General features: G+C 33.8%; 2 protein-coding genes across 2 annotated transcripts in view; both read right to left on the reverse strand.

The window, feature by feature from the left end:
- Positions 1–3,838, reverse strand: part of LOC149411891 (uncharacterized) — a 36,079-nt gene extending 32,241 nt beyond the window's left edge. The window contains exon 1 of the mRNA XM_089646535.1: positions 3,352–3,838. Coding sequence (XP_089502661.1) covers positions 3,352–3,409 — 58 coding nt within the window. The 5' untranslated portion in view covers positions 3,410–3,838. The remainder of the gene's footprint in view (positions 1–3,351) is intronic.
- A 5,471-nt stretch (positions 3,839–9,309) lies between these two features.
- The window catches only part of Nox (NADPH oxidase), a 200,882-nt gene continuing 189,153 nt past the window's right edge, over positions 9,310–21,038 (reverse strand). Inside the window, exons 11-20 of the mRNA XM_089646440.1 lie at positions 20,370–20,563; positions 19,392–19,713; positions 18,822–18,948; positions 16,897–17,105; positions 16,186–16,303; positions 15,450–15,673; positions 14,667–14,806; positions 13,680–13,889; positions 12,503–12,706; positions 9,310–11,090 (exon numbers count right to left, since the gene is read on the reverse strand). Of these exons, the coding sequence (XP_089502566.1) occupies positions 10,893–11,090; positions 12,503–12,706; positions 13,680–13,889; positions 14,667–14,806; positions 15,450–15,673; positions 16,186–16,303; positions 16,897–17,105; positions 18,822–18,948; positions 19,392–19,713; positions 20,370–20,563 (1,946 nt within the window). The 3' untranslated portion in view covers positions 9,310–10,892. The remainder of the gene's footprint in view (positions 11,091–12,502; positions 12,707–13,679; positions 13,890–14,666; positions 14,807–15,449; positions 15,674–16,185; positions 16,304–16,896; positions 17,106–18,821; positions 18,949–19,391; positions 19,714–20,369; positions 20,564–21,038) is intronic.

Consider the following 21,038-nt stretch of genomic DNA (forward strand, 5'->3'; position numbering starts at 1 on the left):
CACGACCACGGAGGCCGAATGTTATTTAGAATATTGGCTACAATATTACGTATTTGACGTGTATCACAAATTAGTATCTTAAGTGTTGTCTGATCAAACGTACCTTTATTGTCTATTATCACAAAATCATAACGTTATCAATATATTCCTTATCAGAGAGTACTTCCTGAGAAAATGTGATTGTTAAAATATCTTAGATAAGTACTTTTTTGTACATCGCTATGTTGAAACTTTACTTAAAAACATTATTTAAAAAATCGTTTTTGGTGTGCTATTTTATTTCTTTGCCATAAAATTCCTCTGAAGAAGAGAGGTCAGGAGTTATACCAGTCTATAACTTACTACTGTTAACCGGATAACTCATCAAAATGACAATTCAACGCACTTATAAAAAGTGAAATAAAGTCATGAAAAGTGATGAAACAATAATTAGGTTAAATAGGTTACGTAGGTAACTATTTAACCATCACTTTATATCGTCTTTTAAAGGTGCGTTGAATTGTCATTTTGAGGAGTAATAATGGAACCCTTACTAATAATACGTAGTAATGCTAAATTATATGTTTTTCATTTGATAATTTGATGCCTTTGAAATAATCGAGCAAGTCTTTTTATAATCCTAGAAATATCTGGTTTATAAAAGCTGCTTTTAACTTCAAAATCTCCTACTCACGAACTTATTTTCGGTTATAATTTTGTTGTTTAATGTGGAAAATTAAGTTCTTCATAAATTGATCGTAAAACATTTAAATATTTGTGCTTGAACTTAGAAAAAAATGATTTTTTCTTCTTGCATAAATCAAAACATGCGGCTGGTGCTGAGCGGGAATTTTTACTTTATCGCCATCTACATAGGGAGTGTTATCGTAAGCAGCCCAATTCCAAAGTTTACCCGACGTGGTGTACCACCGTAACGCATGTCAGTGAAGCATGGACTCGTCAGAGGAAGCGAAATCCCTGAGGTGAATGTGTGGTAAACCATACTATGACCGAATACAAAATAACAAGATAAAAAGGAGACGCTTAAATTGTTGGGACAAGCACAGTATAAACTGAGAAATGAGAGTATATGAATCGCAAGGAAATAGAAGAAGAGGTAGGGGACTTCTGAGGAATGCATGGCATAATCTAGAGCAGAAGTTCGAATGCTCACTCACTCAGTATGTATGTTTAGTCACTTAACCCTGTAAAACGGAACCCATTCCAAATATCAATCACACAGTGCACAAAGAAAGTTTTACTTGGCCCAAGGACAAACTAATAAATGCTGTCAATTCTTATCGTTCGAAAAATCACATTCCAAAGAAAACATTTGTCACGACATCTTTTGGAATTTATTGAAATAGAGATCTTTAAATTGTAAAAAGGGCTTGGTTTTCTACGGTGTTTATAATAATGTTACTAACTAACTAACCCTCACGCCATTTCCATTAGGAATGGTAGGCAGAGAGATACTCCTTGCTTCATTCATATTCATACATCTCTCGTACATACTCGTCTATTATTCTAACTCTTGACAAGACCCGACGTATCTGATTCACTTGAACGTGCCATGTCTTTCTCAAGACAGGCAAAACCATCTAAGCGTCCCTTTCTTAATCTTACTCACTATGCTTACATTTGTCTTGCATTCTTTGCGGTTCTCTACATTTCTCACGCGATCGTACACTGCACATACGCCTTAAAGATCTCATTTCTTCAGCATTCAGTTTACTTTTATCCTTCCTTTGCCAGTTCCATGCCTCACTTCCATACATCAGGGTAGGTACCAGCACTCCATTGTGGACTGCCAGCTTCGATTCTTTCGACATTTTTTTGTTAGCGCTAACGGCGTTCAGTCCTCCATTAATGGAGTTACCTGCATTTACCCTTCTTTCAATATCTCTGTCAGCCTTCCCATCTCTCGTAAACATACTTGACTGTTGATAGGCACCCACGTGACTTAAATCTTATTGCCCAGGTTGATAAAAAATCACTGATTAAGTGTAGCCATTTCTCCAGTATTGTCATATTAAGTATTATTACGTATGAATGTGATTAAGGCAAGGTTGTGTATTAATTTATTCTTATACGCAATTTCATCCGCTCTGACTATTCCTAACGGGAAATGTCGTAAAGATATTGTTTGGTTAGTACAATTAGTTAGTGAGATTGAAAACTCATATTCTAATATCTTTGATTGTAACCAAAATAGGTTCAATTTTCAATAGAAATTTATAATTATTTAAACCAATATAATATCTAATCGAAAGAAAAAAATACCACTGTCAATGATTCAAATTAGTCATGTTTACCACAAATTAAAATATGAGACGTTTTAAGAATTGGTCATAACTTCCAATAGAAATCAGACAAGTAATACCATGGACCTAGAAAGCACTGGACAGAGGATTAGTGCGATTTTGTATGAATGACAATGAAGCCAAATCTAGGATGAAGGAAAATTGCCTGGCAGCCATCTTGTATTACTAACTTATGAACTGATTTATATGCAAAGTGGTGCATAATGAATTAAATTTTGCAAACCCCTTGGGATGACATAGCAAGGATGTTTTAAATATTTAACTTTTTCAAAGAATAATAAACATGTATACAACAAATTAAAAATACTTGAATCAATATTTGAATAACTTTGTTATTAAAATGACTTTCTAAAGAAATCAGACATAACAAATAAATTGACTCGGACAAAATATGTAACTTCTGTCAAAGAGTAATAGATTTGTCTACCACAAATTAAAATTGAAACACCTGTATTAATACAGGGTTTTCCAATAAGAGGTGTTATTTTGATATTAAATCGTAAAAGATCAATGGTTTCGTTGCTTGTGTGGCACGTAGCACCATCTTATTGAAAGTAAACGTTGTCCAGATCAATAACATCCAATTCCGGCCATAAAAAATCATTAATCATCTCTCGATAGCGCAATCCATTCACCGTAACTGTTGCTCCAGCCTCATTTTCGAAAAAGTAAGGTCCAATGATTCCGCCGGACCATAAACCGCAGCAAACAGTCACACGTTGAGGATAAAGAGGCTTTTCAACAATAACTCTTGGGTTTTTCGAGCCCCAGATGCGACAATTTTGGTTGTTGACGAAGCCACTGAGGTGGAAATGGGGCTCATCACTCAAGATGATTTGCATTTGATTCACTCAAGTGAATTTTAATAATTTCAATGCGTTGTTGAAGCGTGTATCGTTCCATTTTTATTAATAACGTAAAATTTACTTGTAAAATTTTAAAAAAATGACAGCTTTAAAAGTAACATCTACCGAAATAACTGGCTATTCAAAATAACACCTCTTATTGGAAAATCCTATTTGAATTAGACACCACAGAGATAACTCACCATTGGAAGCCGTTATCACAAACAGAATCACTGCACAAAAAACTACACATTTCGTCATTTTAAACGTCAGCACAGATTTGAATGAACAAATCAACAAAATGAAAGAAAACCGTCCAGCAAAAATGTTTTGGATAGAACCAGTTTTACACAAAAAAAAAATTATATATACACAAACATATCCGTGAAACGGTCCGTAACGAATTGTTTGCAACCAGAGAATGAATTATTTTGTCACAGATTATTTCGAACTTGGCTGATAGCGATAGTGGCAATTTTGAGATAGCGCTCAGTTGATACCAGTAAGTAATCTATTGTTGTGATTGGACAAATTCAACATGAACATAAATTTGTTTTTATTTGTATTTTTATTATCCACTTTTCATCGTCATTGTATAATAGTATATGTGACAAAATCTATATGTATAAAATTAATTTTTCTTTATTTGTCCCCTATAGACTCAAAAACTACTGAACCGACTTCGCTGAAAATTTCTAAGATTGTTTTTATTAGTATGAGGAGTGCTTAGAGATATGTGAAACAACGGAAGAGTCCCAACCGTCTGTGAGACTATGGCATCCCCGATTGGGTATGTTGAGAAGCTGAAGTTAGTCGGGAGGGGAAGGAGATGGGGAAGAGGACGGTGGTGAAGTAATTGGCTATTCATACCTGGTCACCAAACACGACCGAAGCCATTTAAAGCAACTTTTCTATTCTTACACAAGAGTATCTTTCAAATTGGAACGGGCTGGGAATTTACTACGTAATATTTTAAATTGGTAAATAGTCAAATAAGGCAAATTAATAAAATAAAAACTACATGGAAAAAAAATGAGCATTGCTAATTTTTTAAGAATTTTGTCAAATTGTTGGTTAAAAACGGCATTGCAAACGGTTTCCTGATAAACTTTTCTTAACTTCCTAACATATCGAAACACGTGTTCATGCAGCTGCGTTTGTCTTATATATATTGTTTTTATGAACACGTATTCCGACCTCGTGATAATACATTTGAATTTTTACAAAAACTTATCAGGAAACTTGTCATTTCATTCGTTAAGTGCCTGCAATCCCGTTTTTAACAGCATTGCGAATAATTTGAAGAGATTCTTAATAAATTATCAGTACTAATTTTTTTCCGTGTAGTTGAGGAGTGTGACTCTCGACTAGCAAGCCAAAGGTCACAGGTCCAAATTCCAAATCCAATAGAGTGGAAGCTACTCTCAATATCGCACTGGTGTAAGACCACCATTGAGAATTTAAAATTTGCTTTAAATGGCTTTAGCCGTATTTGGTGACCAGATCTGAATACCCAGATATTCCCTCACCTTATTCTACCCTCTCTCATTCCCTTCCTCACTACCTTAAGCCTTTCAACATAATCGAATTGGTGAAGGCATAGTCTCACTGGCTCCAAACGGTTGGGAGCAGTTGGGACTCTTGTGCGGTATTCACAAAAAAAATAAAATTTGAAACATATGATTTATACATATTTGAAAAAAAACTGATATCTCTTTTTCGGTTACACTGACGCGCTCACAAAACACTTATAAACACATTTTTATCTTCAGTAATACATTTTTCTAACAGTACTTATTCAACTTGAACATAATTTATGAAACTTTGTCTGTTTCTCATTCACTTTTCTTCGTTTATTGTTCAAAGACTGAGCACTTGTGACCATATTCTAACTGGCTGCACGGAATGACGGTTACTGCCACTATAAAAAAATATTATTTTTATGTTTCAAAACTACGTGTATGTTTGACGATAGCAAATTCAAAACTGCTGAGTTATTGAAACGTTGTATTGCCAGAATGCATTAGCGTCTTCTTATTATGTTGTAATATAGCAATAATGCATTGAATTCGTAACAGTAGATACAGTGACGTATGTACATTTTACAATTACATAATTAGATGGGACGCTCTGTTTTTTTTTTCTTCTCGTATCATATTTTAGAAGTGTTGGAAAATTGCCAAAATGTGACGGTTCGGTGCAGAACATCAAATGGATTACAAAATTTTGTTTCGATGTTGCAAGTATGTTTTGGTAAAATTTCAATGAATATAATAAGTATTAGAGTAATAGAAAGGTTTCTTGAAAAAAGAGCCCGATATTTCCCAACCTTCATCTTTTTCATTTCCTTTCCTTCCCCACTTACTTCAACATTAAAATACCTACCCTACTTAGCGATACCATTGTCTAATTGGATCTGGCCAGTTGGGATTCTTGTTCGGTATTTAGACAAAAAAAAAAAATATATTTTAAACATATTCATAAAATTTTAAAAAGCATGCGTGGTGTTGCAGTTCGACATATTTACAGTGCATTACAATTGCTTGGTGTTGTAGTTCGACATATTTACCATGCATTACAATTGCGTACGTGGTGTTGTAGTACGACATATTTACCATGCGTTACAATTGCGTGCGTGGTGTTGTGTAGTTTGACATATTTACCATGTGTTACAATTGCATGGTGTTGTAGTTAGACATATTTGCCATGCGTTAAAATTGCGTGCGTGGTGTTGTAGTTCGATATATACCATGCGTTACAATTGCGCGGTATTGTAGTTCGACATATTTGCCATGCGTTACTATTGTGTGCGTGGCGTTGTAGTTCGACATATTGCCATGCGTTACAATTGCGAAAGGTTTTTAAGAAATCTTTTAAATTTTTATAATCAATAATTACTAGCAATCATTATTCACCTGAAATATCAATCCAAATTGAAAATATAAACCCGTGCCTTCTAATGGATCAGAAGGTACGGGTTCAATTCCCGTTGGCGGCATTTATTTTTACTTGGGAGATATTTTCAATTTGTATTGATATTTCAAAACTAATTATTGTTTATAATTTGTTATTATCATTTAAAATAATAATATTAGACAAGTTAAAATATTTCGCCATTAAATGAAGATATAATACAGGGTTTTCCAATAAGAGGTGTTATTTTGAATAGCCCGCTATTTCGGTAGATGTTACTTTTGAAACTGTCATTTTTTAACATTTGACAAGTAAAAACTACGCCATTAATAAAAATGGAACGATACACGCTTCAACAACGCATTGAAATTATTAAAATTCACTTGAGTGAATCAAATGCAAATCATCTTGAGTGATGAGGCCCATTTCCACCTCGGTGGCTTTGTCAACAAGCAAAATTGACGCATTTGGGGCTCGAAAAACCCAAGAATTATTACTGTCAAACCTCTTTATCTTCAACGTGTGACTGTTTGGTGCGGTTTATGGTCCGGCGGAGTCATTGGACCTTACTTTTTCGAAAATGAGGCTGGAGCAACAGTTACGGTGAATGGATTGCGCTATCAAGAGATGATTAATGATTTTTTATGGTCGGAATTGGATGATATTAATCTAGACAACGTTTAATTTCAAAAAGACGGCGCTACGTGCCACACAAGCAACAAAACCATTGATCTTTTACGATTGATTATCAAAATAACACCTCTTATTGGAAAACCCTGTATGTCACGACGTCACCCAGTAGGAAATTTACTATTTAACAAAGCCTTTCCTACAAAAATAAAGTGATAAAATCTAATAAGCAATAATTGTTGAATAAAAATACTTGTACTTTTTGAATTATTCGGCGGGTTTTAAATAAGCCAACTTAGCGTAATGGTACGCACAGCGCGGCAAACAGAAGGCTGCGGGTTCAATTGTAGTGGGCAGCATTTATTTTTTCTCTGAGGATTTTGTCCGAGTGTTTTTTGTCGATTATAATAAATTGTCATTTTTTTGTACTATGCATAAAATTCTTGTCCTGTAAAAATAAGTTAATCATTAAAAATAATATTTTTTGTTGTTGCTGAATAAATCTTATCGCACACCTTTTGCTTACTATTTTTACTAATTGGGGAGTAAGAATGAATTAAAAAAAAGAAAAATAATTTCTTTGTATATAAGATTTATTCAAAAGTTTAAAAAATATATATTATAATAAAATATTTACATTCAAATTGGTTTAAAAATAACTCAACGGTTTTGAATAATATTGACATTTATTAGTTAATATTCTAAATTAATATTACTTACACACATATAGGTAAAGTGTCTACTTAAATATCCAAGTTGTTTTTTATTTATTTATTATCTGTCTGATAAATGATTAGGTATATTGCAATGCAAACAATATGCAATCATGAACCTATTGTAAATATGCAATGCAAACATGAAAATATCCCCCTTCTTGATAACTGATTGAAATTGTTTACAGAGTAGAACGTTGTATTTTTATTTATAGAAGCTCTGATAAACTTCTAAGATTTCAGAGTTTCACAGAAATTCACATGTAACATTGCCATTAAACAGCTAATCAGCGCCATTTTGCATTTTTGACATTTTAAAGATCATCTTTAAGTCTCCGCATAGCCAATTTTTACCGATTTATAACAAGTTTCTCGTTAAAGTATTTAAGTGTCAAAACAAATATATGTTATTTTTGAAGATAATACCTAAACATTTGTTATGCCAAAACTTTAATTGTATGAATTTCCCTTGATAGAAAAAATCGAGAAAGGAAGCTCCAAAATATGTTATTTAATATGTTAAATGCATGAAAATATTAAGAATGTATCTTTAAATGCAACTAAAACATTTGTCGATAGATTTTTGCTCTATTTCAAAGGAGTCGTGTTTTATTCAATATTTTCAACGTTTGCGCTTAAGGCGAAGCTTAGTGCTAAATCACTATTTTGATTAATCTTTATAACGAATTGGTGTACATTATGAATATCAAAAACAATGTTTAAGATAAATTGAAGGTTATACTATCGCTTCGCTTGAGTAGAATACAAATAAGAAAAAAAATACTCAATACAAAATATAAATGTAAACTACGAAAAAAAAACATTTTTAAAACGAAACGGAAACAATTTTAAAAAAATACAGAATTTTAGCTAAGATTATTTGTGACAGTTTCACTTGATTAACTTTTTTGCTTGCTAATAAAATTATTTTTGGCTTGAAATCGAACTAGACTCCGTTTGTCAAGCGATTTTAATGCCTATTACCTACAATATACCAAGAATTTACACATTTTTAGCTTGTAGCTTGATCTTAATTATTATCGTTCTTTAATATTAGCGCGCTCCCTCTAACATTCGTATTTACGTATCTCCCTTTCAAACCTTAATTGAATATTTTCTGATTAGCAGAGAAGTATCATGTTGATTACATTTAATTTTCTGTGAAACATCCCAACTTAACCATACTTGAAGAGAATTAATGTGAAATAAATTAACAATTACTTGTTTTAATTATTACAAATTTAAATAATGGCAACTATGAACTAATATAACTTAAGGACATTTACATATTTAAATCCTTCAAATATTATTAAAGCAAACATTGGTAACCTTGAAAATAATTGGTAAAAAATGGCACCTTTCAATACCAAAATTTATAATATTTAAAGCAATTTACACAATAATAATATAAAAAATACTAATTTCGGTTGTCGGTGCACCTGTGCCAGATTTGAAAGGGTTTTCCAATAAAAGGTGTTATTTTGAATAGCCCGCTATTTCGATAGATGTTACTTTTGAAACTTTCATTTTTTAACATTTGACAAATAGAAACTATGTCATTAATAAAAATGAAACGATATACGTTTCAACAACGCATTGAAATTATTAAAATTCACTATTATTAATTTTTAGAATTCCATCGAAAAATCATCTTGAGTGATGTGGCCCATTTCCACCTCGGTAGCTTCGTCAACAAGTGAAATTGTCGCATCTGGGGCTCGGAAAACCCAAGAATTATTGTTGAAAAGCCTCTCTTTTCTCAACGTGTGACTGTTTGGTGCGGTTTATGATCCAGCGGAGTCATTGGACCTTACTTTTTCGAAAATGAGGCTGGAGCAACAGTTACGGTGAATGGATTGCGCTATCGAGAGATGATTAATGATTTTTTATAGCCGGAATTGGATGGTATTGATCTGGACAACGTTTACTTCCAACAAAACGGCGCTACGTGCCACACAAGCAACGAAACCATTGATCTTTTACGGGAAAAGTTTCTTTGAATATCAAAATAACACCTCTTATTGGAAAACCCTGTATTTCTGCATAATACATAAAATTATTCAATTTCAATGAAATCATTATTTTCAAAATTGAAACTGATACGTTTAAATCATAGCAGACAAGATATACCAAAATCATTCTATTAATTAACAGTTATTTAATTGAATTGTGTATTTCTTTTTTTTCTTAACTTTTGACCGATTCTTTTAGATGAATTAATATAGTAAAGACACGTTACTGAGACAACGCGTATGGCTTCACTTAACTATGTCCAGTTTACATACTTTAGAATTCCGTTCATAGAGCTGTTTAATTTTTAAATAGCTATCCTTCTCACAAGCGGTGCTACGTTTTTTGTTCGATTAATACGCACATAACGTATCTTGTATTTTTATGATGTCATTGGATTGAAGTCGTAATTTTTCAAGTTTACTAACATCTAGCGGCAAATATTTTTTATGAATGCTTTCAGCTTCACAAATGCTACAAATATAATTATCCAGTGACATTTCGAATCTTTAAACTATAAACACATTTAAAGTTTAAAGATTCGTCCAAAATGATTTTAAATTTGAAATTAAAGAAATACGGATCAAAATAAGTGTTGTTGGACAATTGATTACGAAATGTAAGTTTATAAGAAGTATAGTTTTACCGCATTTCACCATGGTTTTATATTGCTCAAATAATTTTTTTAAGTCTTATTAAATATTAAAATATACAAATCAACACTTGTTAAAAAGTTTTGTTAAAGTTTTTACTAATTTTACCTTATTGTTTAAAATTGGCCAATATAAAATAACTAAAGAGAATATCTTTGTATTTAAAAACGTATTCCCACATATTTTTAATCAATAAGTTCCTCCACCATATTCTCTTGAATTTGTTTGATAATATTTAATATATAAAAATCATGCAAATTCATAATATTCAAATTTTAATACTTAAATATTTATGTAATGTCTTTTAGCATGAGGCCTTTCAACATTCGTCACAATCGATCAGCGCCATTTTGAATATTTCAAATTTGGATAGTCACCCCCGATTTTTGACATGTTTCAGATTTTTATCAAATTGTGATAAGCTTTCTATCAAAACGGTAATTTTGTTATGCTTAATGAATAATCACAATTTAACCAGAAGCTAAAACAGGCTAAGAAACGGCATTTAACGGGAACCATTCAAATGTACAAAACATCAAAATGACGCCGATTCTAGTTTTGATCGACAATTAACAGAGATGGACGTTTAAAAATCCCAACCTTAATGAATTACTTTAAAAAGTGTACAGTAACAGATTGGTTTAATGAAATATATTATTTTGATATTCATAAGAAAGAAAAATATAAAACAGTAAATATAATAATTTAACTCCTAAAATACATTATGTTAAATTTAACATGAAATGGATGGAAGGAACACCGCCGACACAATTAAATACATCTTTACAACCATTAATTAATCAATAATAATTATTTTTATTATAATTAGAAGGCTTCTTTTCTGAAGCTAAAACCGAACTGATCGCATTTGACCCTCAGAACCCTTCCCAGCTGTGGGGGTCCACAATAAAATACTGTGACCTTTCCTTTCCTCTGGTCCCGAATCTGTTTAAAAACCTTGTCCCAGTTTGGTCTTCCAGCGTTTGTTCGAGTCTTCAATCCTGTTATAAGATCACGTTTTTCCTGGAAAATAAAAAGATTTAAACATTTGTTTTCTTTTTTATTTTTTTAAATTTTTTAAATTTTTTTTCATTAACTAATTACTGTAAATTACTTGTATTCTCTTGTAAATTACGTATCACCAACTTATTCTATTAATTTATATTATTTTTATCCCATCTGCACTTTTAAAAATGGTTTATGTATTTTTTTATATTTTCTTATATTATGTACATCTAAATGGAAAATTATATGTACCATGTTCATTTTTTAATGTTTTTGGTTGTTGTTTTTAAAAATAAAATCCTTCTGTTGGCACTATGTGAAAGCCCATCAGACGTTTAGATTAATAAATAAATACCTTTATCAAAAAATAGGTGATGTTTAGCCTGATAATGGAATCACAATTCTTACTACGGTTGGTACATTTTTTTTGTTTTATTCCTAAATGTTTTGGTTAAATGGTTTTACATTTTCGATGTTTTCAAATTAGGTGTTAGAAATTGGTTTCCATTTCTCAAAAGTTTCTAAGATTTTTTTCTTTACACATTTAAAAAATATAACCTAATTAAATGTATGTTTGACATTTTGTAGAGGAAACAATTCAAAAGTGATATTGATGAAATAGTAGATTTTTTTGTACTATTAAGTCCTTTTAATTGTGATGATTCTTTGCGAAACTTAAACTCTTACTGCGTTTAGATTGTTTTATAAGTTCCTTCCCACCATATAAGGCCGGAGATGTGCAGAGAGTGAACAAGGGCATAGAACATTTTCATGGTTAATAATGCAAAACATAAGATACGGTGCTGATATGCAAGATAATCTGTGTATATGTGGAAAATATTTTTGATTTATACGATACAGTCCATTTGGACAATACTAATGCGTAAAACAAAAGTTTGCCCATTCAGATAATACTTTTATCCAAGTGAACAATACTTAAAACTATTTGGTACTTTGATCCATTCAGACAATACTTTTGTTCAAGTGGACAATACTTTGGTATTTTAATCCGTATGGATAATTCTTTTGCCGATTTGGTACTTTAATCCATTCAGATAATACTTTTGTCCAAGTGGACAATACTTTTACCCATTTGGTACCTACTTTAATCCATTTGTATAATACTTTTGATAAAAATTTTAAAACTTTTAAAATTATTTAACCATTTTCTGGTTCGAACTAGTGAATGACGATTGGGTAACAACTGATACTGATATTGATAATATTGTCATTGTAGTGACAAAAATATATTTTGTGTTACCTTTAACTTACCCTATAGGGATTTATCAGAAAGCTGTTATTAGCAAACAATTCGATGATTTTATATCGGGTGTGTCTGTAGTATGTTTATAACAAATTTGCTGTATTATCGCAAAGCACGAGGTATTTGAAAAGACACCCCTCTAGTTGACTTGAAATATTAAGCTGACCTTTTCGTGGAGTAGGTCCAAAGCCAATTGCAGCCCGACTGCCTTCATGTCACACCTCTGCAGCGCCGATGTGATATACATGTGCATATCCAAAAACCGCTCCATCGCTCCTCCCAACTCCGCCTGTTCCATCTCTAGTTGGGATAGTAGCGACACGAACCACTCGAATGAGCCCTGGTCGCGGTTAATCCAGAAGAAATCGACCTGAAATATGAAATAAAAATCACAATTAAACTTAATATTGCTGTACGTACAGTTATTGAAATAGGTACCACATTGAAGAAATCAAGATTTATCTATAAAAGAATCGGTAATAAAGGAACGTGTTTCTTTGTAAAACCAAATTACTGTCATATATTAGACATCATAGATATGCTGTTTAATATTTGATTTTTGTTTGCAAGTCGAGATCTTTACCCCTCAACTGCGGAGGCTCATGTGACGCAGATTTAGGACGAATAAGAGGTGGATTGATTTGATGAGAGAAGATAGTAGTAAGATGGGAAGAGACGAAGACTGGAGACAATTGGGTATTGGTTAGAATATATGTAAAAAAAAATGTTGACGAGATCAAATTCCATGCAGTAATAATGAGGATTTAAAAACAGCTATGAGATATCAAAACCTGAACACCAAACTAAAAATTAATACGACAAAATATGGACATATGGCGCATTCTTAGTACCAAAACTTGAACAGATAGAGTGACCAATTTGGTTAGTAAAGTTCTTCTTCGAATAGTAAAAGATTAGGCAATCATACAACATAATATATAAAAAGAAAACTCCAATATCTTTGGTTGAAGATTGATTGAAGAATTCATGGCTTCGAAACCTACTTGACTGGTAAAAGGGAGTTTAATGAAGCCTATCTTTGAATGTACAGAATACCAGAAATAAAAGAAGAATTGGATATGGATACTTGGATACCAAGCATTAACAAGGACGATAGATCTCTTTAAAATTTTGATTAATATACAGACGCATTCCCAAAATACCCTGGACATATAGCCACATTTGTGAAATTGTACTAGGTATAAGGAAGGAAACTCCTGAATCTTGGTTATGGTTGTTTCGGTCTATAAGTGGCTCGATATTGGAGCCTGCAGGGTTAATATTTCAACTGTAATAGCTTACACACCAGAAGAAGATGGGACATTACTTTAGTATCGACCAACCTTTCGTAGATGCATGATAGTAGGCGGGATATCACTGGCCCATGTGTACTGGCACTTTGGACAGCGATGTCGGGCTTTCCAGTAGCGGTGCATGATGGACTGGAGGATAGATGCGAAAGGGGTGACTCCAATGCCGGTGCCTACCAATACAGCGTGCTGTGCGCGGAATATATGCGAGGAGGGGGCTCCATATGGACCATCCAGGTAAATCTAACGAAGAAAAACGTTAAAATGTTGTTTAATCGATTCGTTTTCTTTATTCGATTCTACTCTCATTCTAATTTCTTTAGTTGATAAAGCTCCTTCACTCCTCACGGTCCAGAGCTGTTTGGAGAGCTAAGGACACCGCCGTTCCAGGCTCCCATGTTATTGCAATAATATGGTTTCATTTGATACGGCAATGTTAAGTGATAGTGAACTCTAAAGTGACTTGTTCTAAATCCCGTTGTCGCATGACATTGCTGTGTGACATTCAAGTGGTCGAAATGTTTTAATATGTTTTCTTCTTGTATGTTTTTATAGGAAGTAGAAAAACTTGCCGGGCAGCGAGCTTTGGCGTTTTGCACAGATATTTTGTGTATTAACGTTCTAGGTCTACCCAACTATTTTCATAATTAATCATATATGAAGCTTTGAAACAAACATTTAAATACTAAAAATACTCTAAGACACGATTCTTTATTTTTGTTTTATATTTTGCAAAGGTTTAATAGTGAATAAGATTTTAAAAATGTCTGTTGGAAGTTGTAGTTAAGTCATAGTCAGAAAAATGCAAGTCTTGCCTAATTAAAATGGAATCAACATCTTAACAATATATCGTGATACACTAAGAAAATAAATATAATACAATAGCTGTTTGCTATGGTAGATACCAAGTATAGCTGGCGTACCACAAGGAACGATGCCAGGTCCTAATATATTATAATTTTTCTAAGGAGTTATTATGTTTAAATAAGTAACTTCTTTAAAAAAAGTTTTTGCACATACTTCCAATGGTTTTCCAACTGGATAGTTTACGTATGGAACCTGTCCTGACGAGGATCCAATATCCAGGATGGCTGTATCTGTATGTCCTTCTTCAGGGTCCCTTTTGTCAGGATTGAGAGTCTTGGATAGTCTGCGACGTGCTATTGATTTAAAACAAAATTATTCAATAAGTTAATGAGCAAACCTTTAAATTATAAAACAATTAGTAGTTAACTTTACTTAATTAAAATATATATTCTAAGGGTCAAGTCCAAAATGATAATTGTATGAGGTTGTTTGACATAAACAGTTAGTATATAATATCATATCATTAGCCTTCGTGCCTTTTTTATTTGACACAACTATGATAACTCCTTACAATTTTAATTGTTTTCTGAAATTTTATAACTCATAATTATTTTACTTAACAGCAACAAAGTTCTTCCTTATTTTATGCTTTCCTGCTGGTATTGTGATATATTTTTTCCTGATTTTTTCTTATTATTCATCTTTAGTTTATGATACCAAACTTAAATTTGTCTTACCCTCTCAAAAGAATGCTGTCTTTTTTCTGTTAAAATTACTACCGTTAAATTCTGGACTTCTACTATTCTTCTAAAGAAGAGTGACTAGATAAAGAATCTAGTGACCCTTTATGTCAGATGACTACCATCGGGGAATCTCCACCCATTAAACTAAGCCCAGAGGAACTCGTATTAGTTACGCAGATATCAGAGTCACTGTGTATTGTTTTTTCTACTCCGTCTCTTCTTTCAACAACCATTACTATTGATAATTACCAACCTAGAGTCAGCATGGATGCATTTGAGTCCCTCTGTTCGCAGTTCTCCAAACTGGGCGTCTTGAACGCGATGATTGTTGGTTTGGTCCTCATATACCTGAAGCTCTGTGCTAGAGCCTTGTTTTGGGGACTGAGGTAGGCCAGACCCAGGGCTTGCATGTGCGCCCGCTGTACGGAACACTCGTCAAAACTCTTCTCGGACTCTGCTCGGGTGAATTCTCTGAGACTGGAATGGTTAGAAACATATATTTTTTTATTCGTTTTAAATCTTAGTTATGGACAGAACCATGTTTTTTAAAGCATCAAAAACTCTTTGACGGTGAGCTTTGAAGTCACAAAAATTGCACAGTTTTTTCTATTTCAGAAAATCGAGTTCATTTGATTGATTTTGCGGAAAAATTATTTCTCCATAGTTTTATGCTTGTTGAAACTTTGACAGCTAATAAAGCCAGAAAAACCTTTTGCTGAAATCCGAAAGTGCAATAATTCTAGATCATGTCACAAAAGTCACATGGCTTTTAAAATTCTTTCAGCTCGCGAAACGTAGTTATGATATACATCCATATTTAACGGGTAAAAACTAAGATAAGAGATTTGTCGATAGTTAAGCGACTGAACCTTTGCCCAAATTTCAAGAGATGTTCAAGAGATTTGGTTACAATAGAAACGATTTCGATACACATGCTAATACAGAAAAGAAATAATTATTTTAATTTGATGAAGCTTTTTGTCACTTACGCCAAAATTCGTTCTCGTTTCTTTAGTTTGACTTGAATATCAGGCATGGATCTTGATTTCTCCAAGGGGGACTTTCCATGCATTAATTTCATAGTAACTCGCTTATCCTTCGGAACGACTGAAAAGAAACAGATTTCAATACCCACAATGTAAGCACAAAACACTATCATTTGGTATCAAATGGGAATAGGTTGATTAACGCAATATGGAGAGAAAATCACCGAGGGAGCAACTATTAAAGGGATCTGGACCTCAAAATAAGCATGCAGTCATCGAGAGTTGAAAGCTTAATGTTGATTCATGTCCCGTTGAAATGGGAAGAACAATCAGATACCTAAATAGGAGTCATGTTTTGGAACCAAGAGACCAATCACCCAACGACAATCCAGGTGAACTTTATAGGGGCTAGGCTACATTCGAAGGAGTAATGCAAAGCATTTATGCTGCACAATCAACCTTCGAAATGAGTGCTGATGGAATTTATCAGACCGTCTCAAAATCAAAATTCGACCAGAGAGCCAACCATTTCCGGGAAACTCCTCTACTCTTGTCATTCCCTGGCTATATTCCTTCTGTTTCTTACACTCAAGATTATGGTTTTGACCTCTAAACCTTTCAAACGCTTGTGTTGAAGTCTCATAATAACACTCCTTCTTACAAATCGAATTTTGTTAAAGACAGTGCAGAATACTTTAACACGCATTAACTTACTATTTGATCCGCTGTTGCTCTTGGTAAAGAAGTCAGTTGGCTTCTTTGGTGGGGCCTCCTTTTCTTCCTCGATCGTAAAGGAATTGTTTGTATACCCTGTCATTGGCGAGAATTCAATAGATTTCTTTTTCTTAATTGCTCCGTTATATCCATTTCCATTTATATTAGGCGCTGATCCATTTTTACCTGACATGATGCTCTCTAATTGTCTGAAAAGAAATGTAGGTACGTAAATTAGTAAATAGGACACAATAATATGACTAATGACTAAGCTGTCCTAAAATACGCAACTAGCCTATAATACACACTGAATTCTACCCTCTGAAGGCAGTACATTGGCATCGTGTTGGAATTCAACCAACACGATGCCAATGTACTGCCTTCAGAGGGTAGACCTTTGTACGATTGTGTATTGAACTGCGTCGTTTAGTTTAAAAAATCTTTTTATTTACTTTTAAAATATGGATAAAATCACATACTAAGAAAATCGTTGATCTGCCCATAAGGGCAAGGTGAACAAATCAAATTGCTTGGAGAAGAGAAGTGACGTTGACGTCACTCTTTCGGTGATTTGTCAATTAATGATTCCAATACAGGAAACTCGTATTGTACTATTAAGTCCTTGAAAATGAAATCTGTTTACGAACATGACCGTTTTTTTAACAATGATGTGCGAATTCCTCACGTTATTTATCCGCCCTTAGCCCTAACTAAAAATCCCAGATCGGGTGAAAAAGGTTCGGTACAGTTTGTTTACAAAATTCGAATATTTTGTCTTAGTTTAAGCATTTAGCTTGGACTCTTTTTGAAATTGTTTCAGAATTTACTCACCGCAGTAAATAATTCAAAGCTTTGCAAACAAATTTATAAGTTCGACGGTTCGATTAGAAACGAACGTTCAGATCGTGGGTAGAAAAGTTCCACCGTGGACTGCGCTGCAAACCGTCAACTTATTTTAGCGAACTATACTTTTTTGTGCAGGGTCTGTTTATTCGATGAGTGTTTGACGGCGGCTATTTTACAACTCACAACCGATGTCATGGTTTCTTTAAGTAATGCTCAAACCCTTCTGATTGTCACGTGGTTTGCCTTCAGCTCGTCGAAACGATTTTCAGATTTTCCGTTATGGCGTGTCTTTCTTTTTTGACGTCAGTGGATGAAACGTTAATATTTTAGCCAATTGAATAATCTTTCACAATCGGTGGCCATCTTGGTTTTTAGTATCAAGGCATTTATATTACATAATATATAGAAGGAGTTGCTATAACATGAAACGCCTGAAATATTTTAGTTAGGCAATCTGCATAACGTTGAAGTTAACATAGCTTGCAATATCTATGTACAAGGCGTTAACCATGAATAATCATAATACGACACTGGGAATGAAAAATGGCTAAGTCCCCATACTGCTGAGAATGGGATGCTTACATTTATTTATTTACTAACGGACCAAGCTCAAATAACACATTACATATTACACGAAGTTAATACAACATAAATGTTACAAAGATGCTATGACAAAAATAGGGTACAAAAACAATATAGATAATGTCAAGTCAAGGATCAAGGTTTTGACGGAGTTCACGACTTTAGCCATATAATTACAAAATATTACTTATCATTGAAAAAATCAAGTTCCTGACTTGAGTTGACAAGTCTGGACATTTTGGAAATTGGTGAATGGTATCCATAATTTTTGGAGTATATATTATATATTCAAATGAATTATATATATTCACATTCAAACGTATTTCCAGTGACAGTAAAAAGGATTTGAGTATTAATATACTGTAATATAATATATCTGTCAGTTCTAAACAATTTATTTTTAAGTAACATATTAGGAGCGGTGTTGCAAGATATTATAATAAATATTTTCGGTCGATTGTGGATTATTTATTTATTATGTTCATTTTTAATCTTACTTGCTGAATCTTTTTGGCAGCACTGCGGGTACCTCACCAGCATGGAGTCTCTCTCTTTCCAACTCGAACCAATCGTATAGACGGTTGGTCCATTCGCCAACTCCCCTAATGTGGAGCCACATGTATTCTGAAAACAGGGATATAAATTAGTAATATTTCGTAGAGCCTTTTTTTGTTGTTAGCACGTCACATCGAAATAATAAAGTTACCTAATTAATATACAGGGAGAAATTTTTTGATATCAGAAATACCAATTGGTCACTTGTGTGGAATTTCAAAAACTAGATAATACTGGGTTACCACAAGGATCGGAATCTAGTACGCTTTTAGGGGAAGAAAAAAGTGTTTTTTAGTGCAAGGGAACAAATTCTTTTTCATGTTTGTGAAAGACAAATAGTCTAAGAGAAATGAACAAATTATGGTAGAACCTTTATTTTTACTGTGATATGGCATCGCACAAGAGGTTTATAGCACCACCCATTAGGTATACATTAGCTATTAGACCAGACAAGGTTTTGAATCAGAAAGGCTGTATTTACAAATATTTACTAGTACGTATAAATCATTCACCTTCTTGTTCCGGCGCGCTGCTGATCGTGAAAGGATGCCATTCATACTTGGCAATGGCTGGAATATTAACGAATATATAATCTCCAGGGTGGTAGACAAAATTATGCGGCCTTTTGATGACAAGATGAGTGACTTTCGAAGGCAGCAAAATTCCCGAGCTGATGTAGGTTCTGCCGGTGTCCCCGGTCATCCAGGCCCATCTCGAGATTCTCTCCACGAAGTAGACCAGACCAGGGACCACGAACCATTTCCAGAAGTTGGGGCCGTGGAAGGTTAATATCACCCAGAATGGGATATAGAGGAGATGAGTCCAGTAGAAAACCTGAAAAGTGGGTAAGTGATTACAATATTATTTGAGTTACGACTAAAAAAGAATAGAAGATTCGATAACCGACAGTGTAAAGTTAAAATTTAAACCGTAAAAAAGACAGGAAGTAACTTAATTTAAATAGAAACCATTGAACCATTAATGGTTTTCTGAAATTATTTTTTTAATACACTTTTTTACATGAATACCGCACAAGAGTCTCAATTGCTCCCAACTGTCTGAAGCAAGTAAGACTATGGCATCTCCAATTGGGGTACGTAGTGATGCTAAAGGTTGGGGGGTGGAAAAGTAGATGGAAACAGGAGGATGGGGAATTACCTGGCTATTCAGCTTTGGTCACAAAACACGGATAAAGCCATTTAGAACAACGTTTCAACTCTGAATAGTGGTCTTATCCCAGTGCGATACTGAGAGTATCTTAAACTCTGACGTGCCGCAAACGTACTATACATTAAATTGTGAAATAAAACAAATTAAGCTTTTTTAATGTCGAGCCTTACCCTCGACCACGGAGACTGTCAGTTGTAAATAATACTTGCATACAGATTTTGTTACGGGATTTTGGAATTAGAAAGAAATACGGGTGTTTTCTGAAGATTCCGCTGTTTACTAAAACACAATATCGAAATCAAGCAAATCAAAATCATCACCTCAAAACTCCCTCCCCTTCTCACGAAGGCTTGTGAGCACACGAACATGATGACCAGGATGACGATGAGCGCAATGCCGGTGGGGTTTGCGCAGCCCCCTACCAAACCAAAAAGCCCTGGCTCTGCCGTCAGGAGCCATTGGCTCAGGGTAAAATTGGACTTGTTGATGACAGGATCGTTGACAACTATTACACCTGGGGGAAACGAAAAGAGGCATTAATATTGAAACAATTTTAGTATTTAAAAATAACGTGTATTGATAAAATTATAACAAGAATCTAATAAGTTGGAAGAAGCACTTGGATGAGGAGGTGAAGAACAAGACAAGTCAAACCTCACCTCATGAACCCGGGAACCACTGAAAAGCACTAAACATAGCGAGTTGCTTGGAGTGACTATGGCAGAGGAGGTGGTTATTCAATGAATGGTTCCTGGGGCTCGCTGCCCCCAAAGTAGTGCTGCGTAGTGGTCTAGCCACACTACTGCTGAAAGTAGTTGATTATCATGATTGTAGACATTGCTGGAAGATAATCAATGCTTAGAGAGATCAAATATCACAGGCGTCCGAAACTTCACATCAGGGTCCGTTCTCCACGAAACGCAGGATCGCGAAGAATGATGGAGTCTTATTTGCCAGGGATTTTGAAATAGGGGTCATGATTCAAAGAA

Source organism: Hesperophylax consimilis, chromosome 24 (assembly GCF_061612785.1).
Source record: "Hesperophylax consimilis isolate HC1 chromosome 24, BYU_Hcon_1.0, whole genome shotgun sequence".
Taxonomy (NCBI): Eukaryota; Metazoa; Arthropoda; class Insecta; order Trichoptera; family Limnephilidae; genus Hesperophylax; species Hesperophylax consimilis.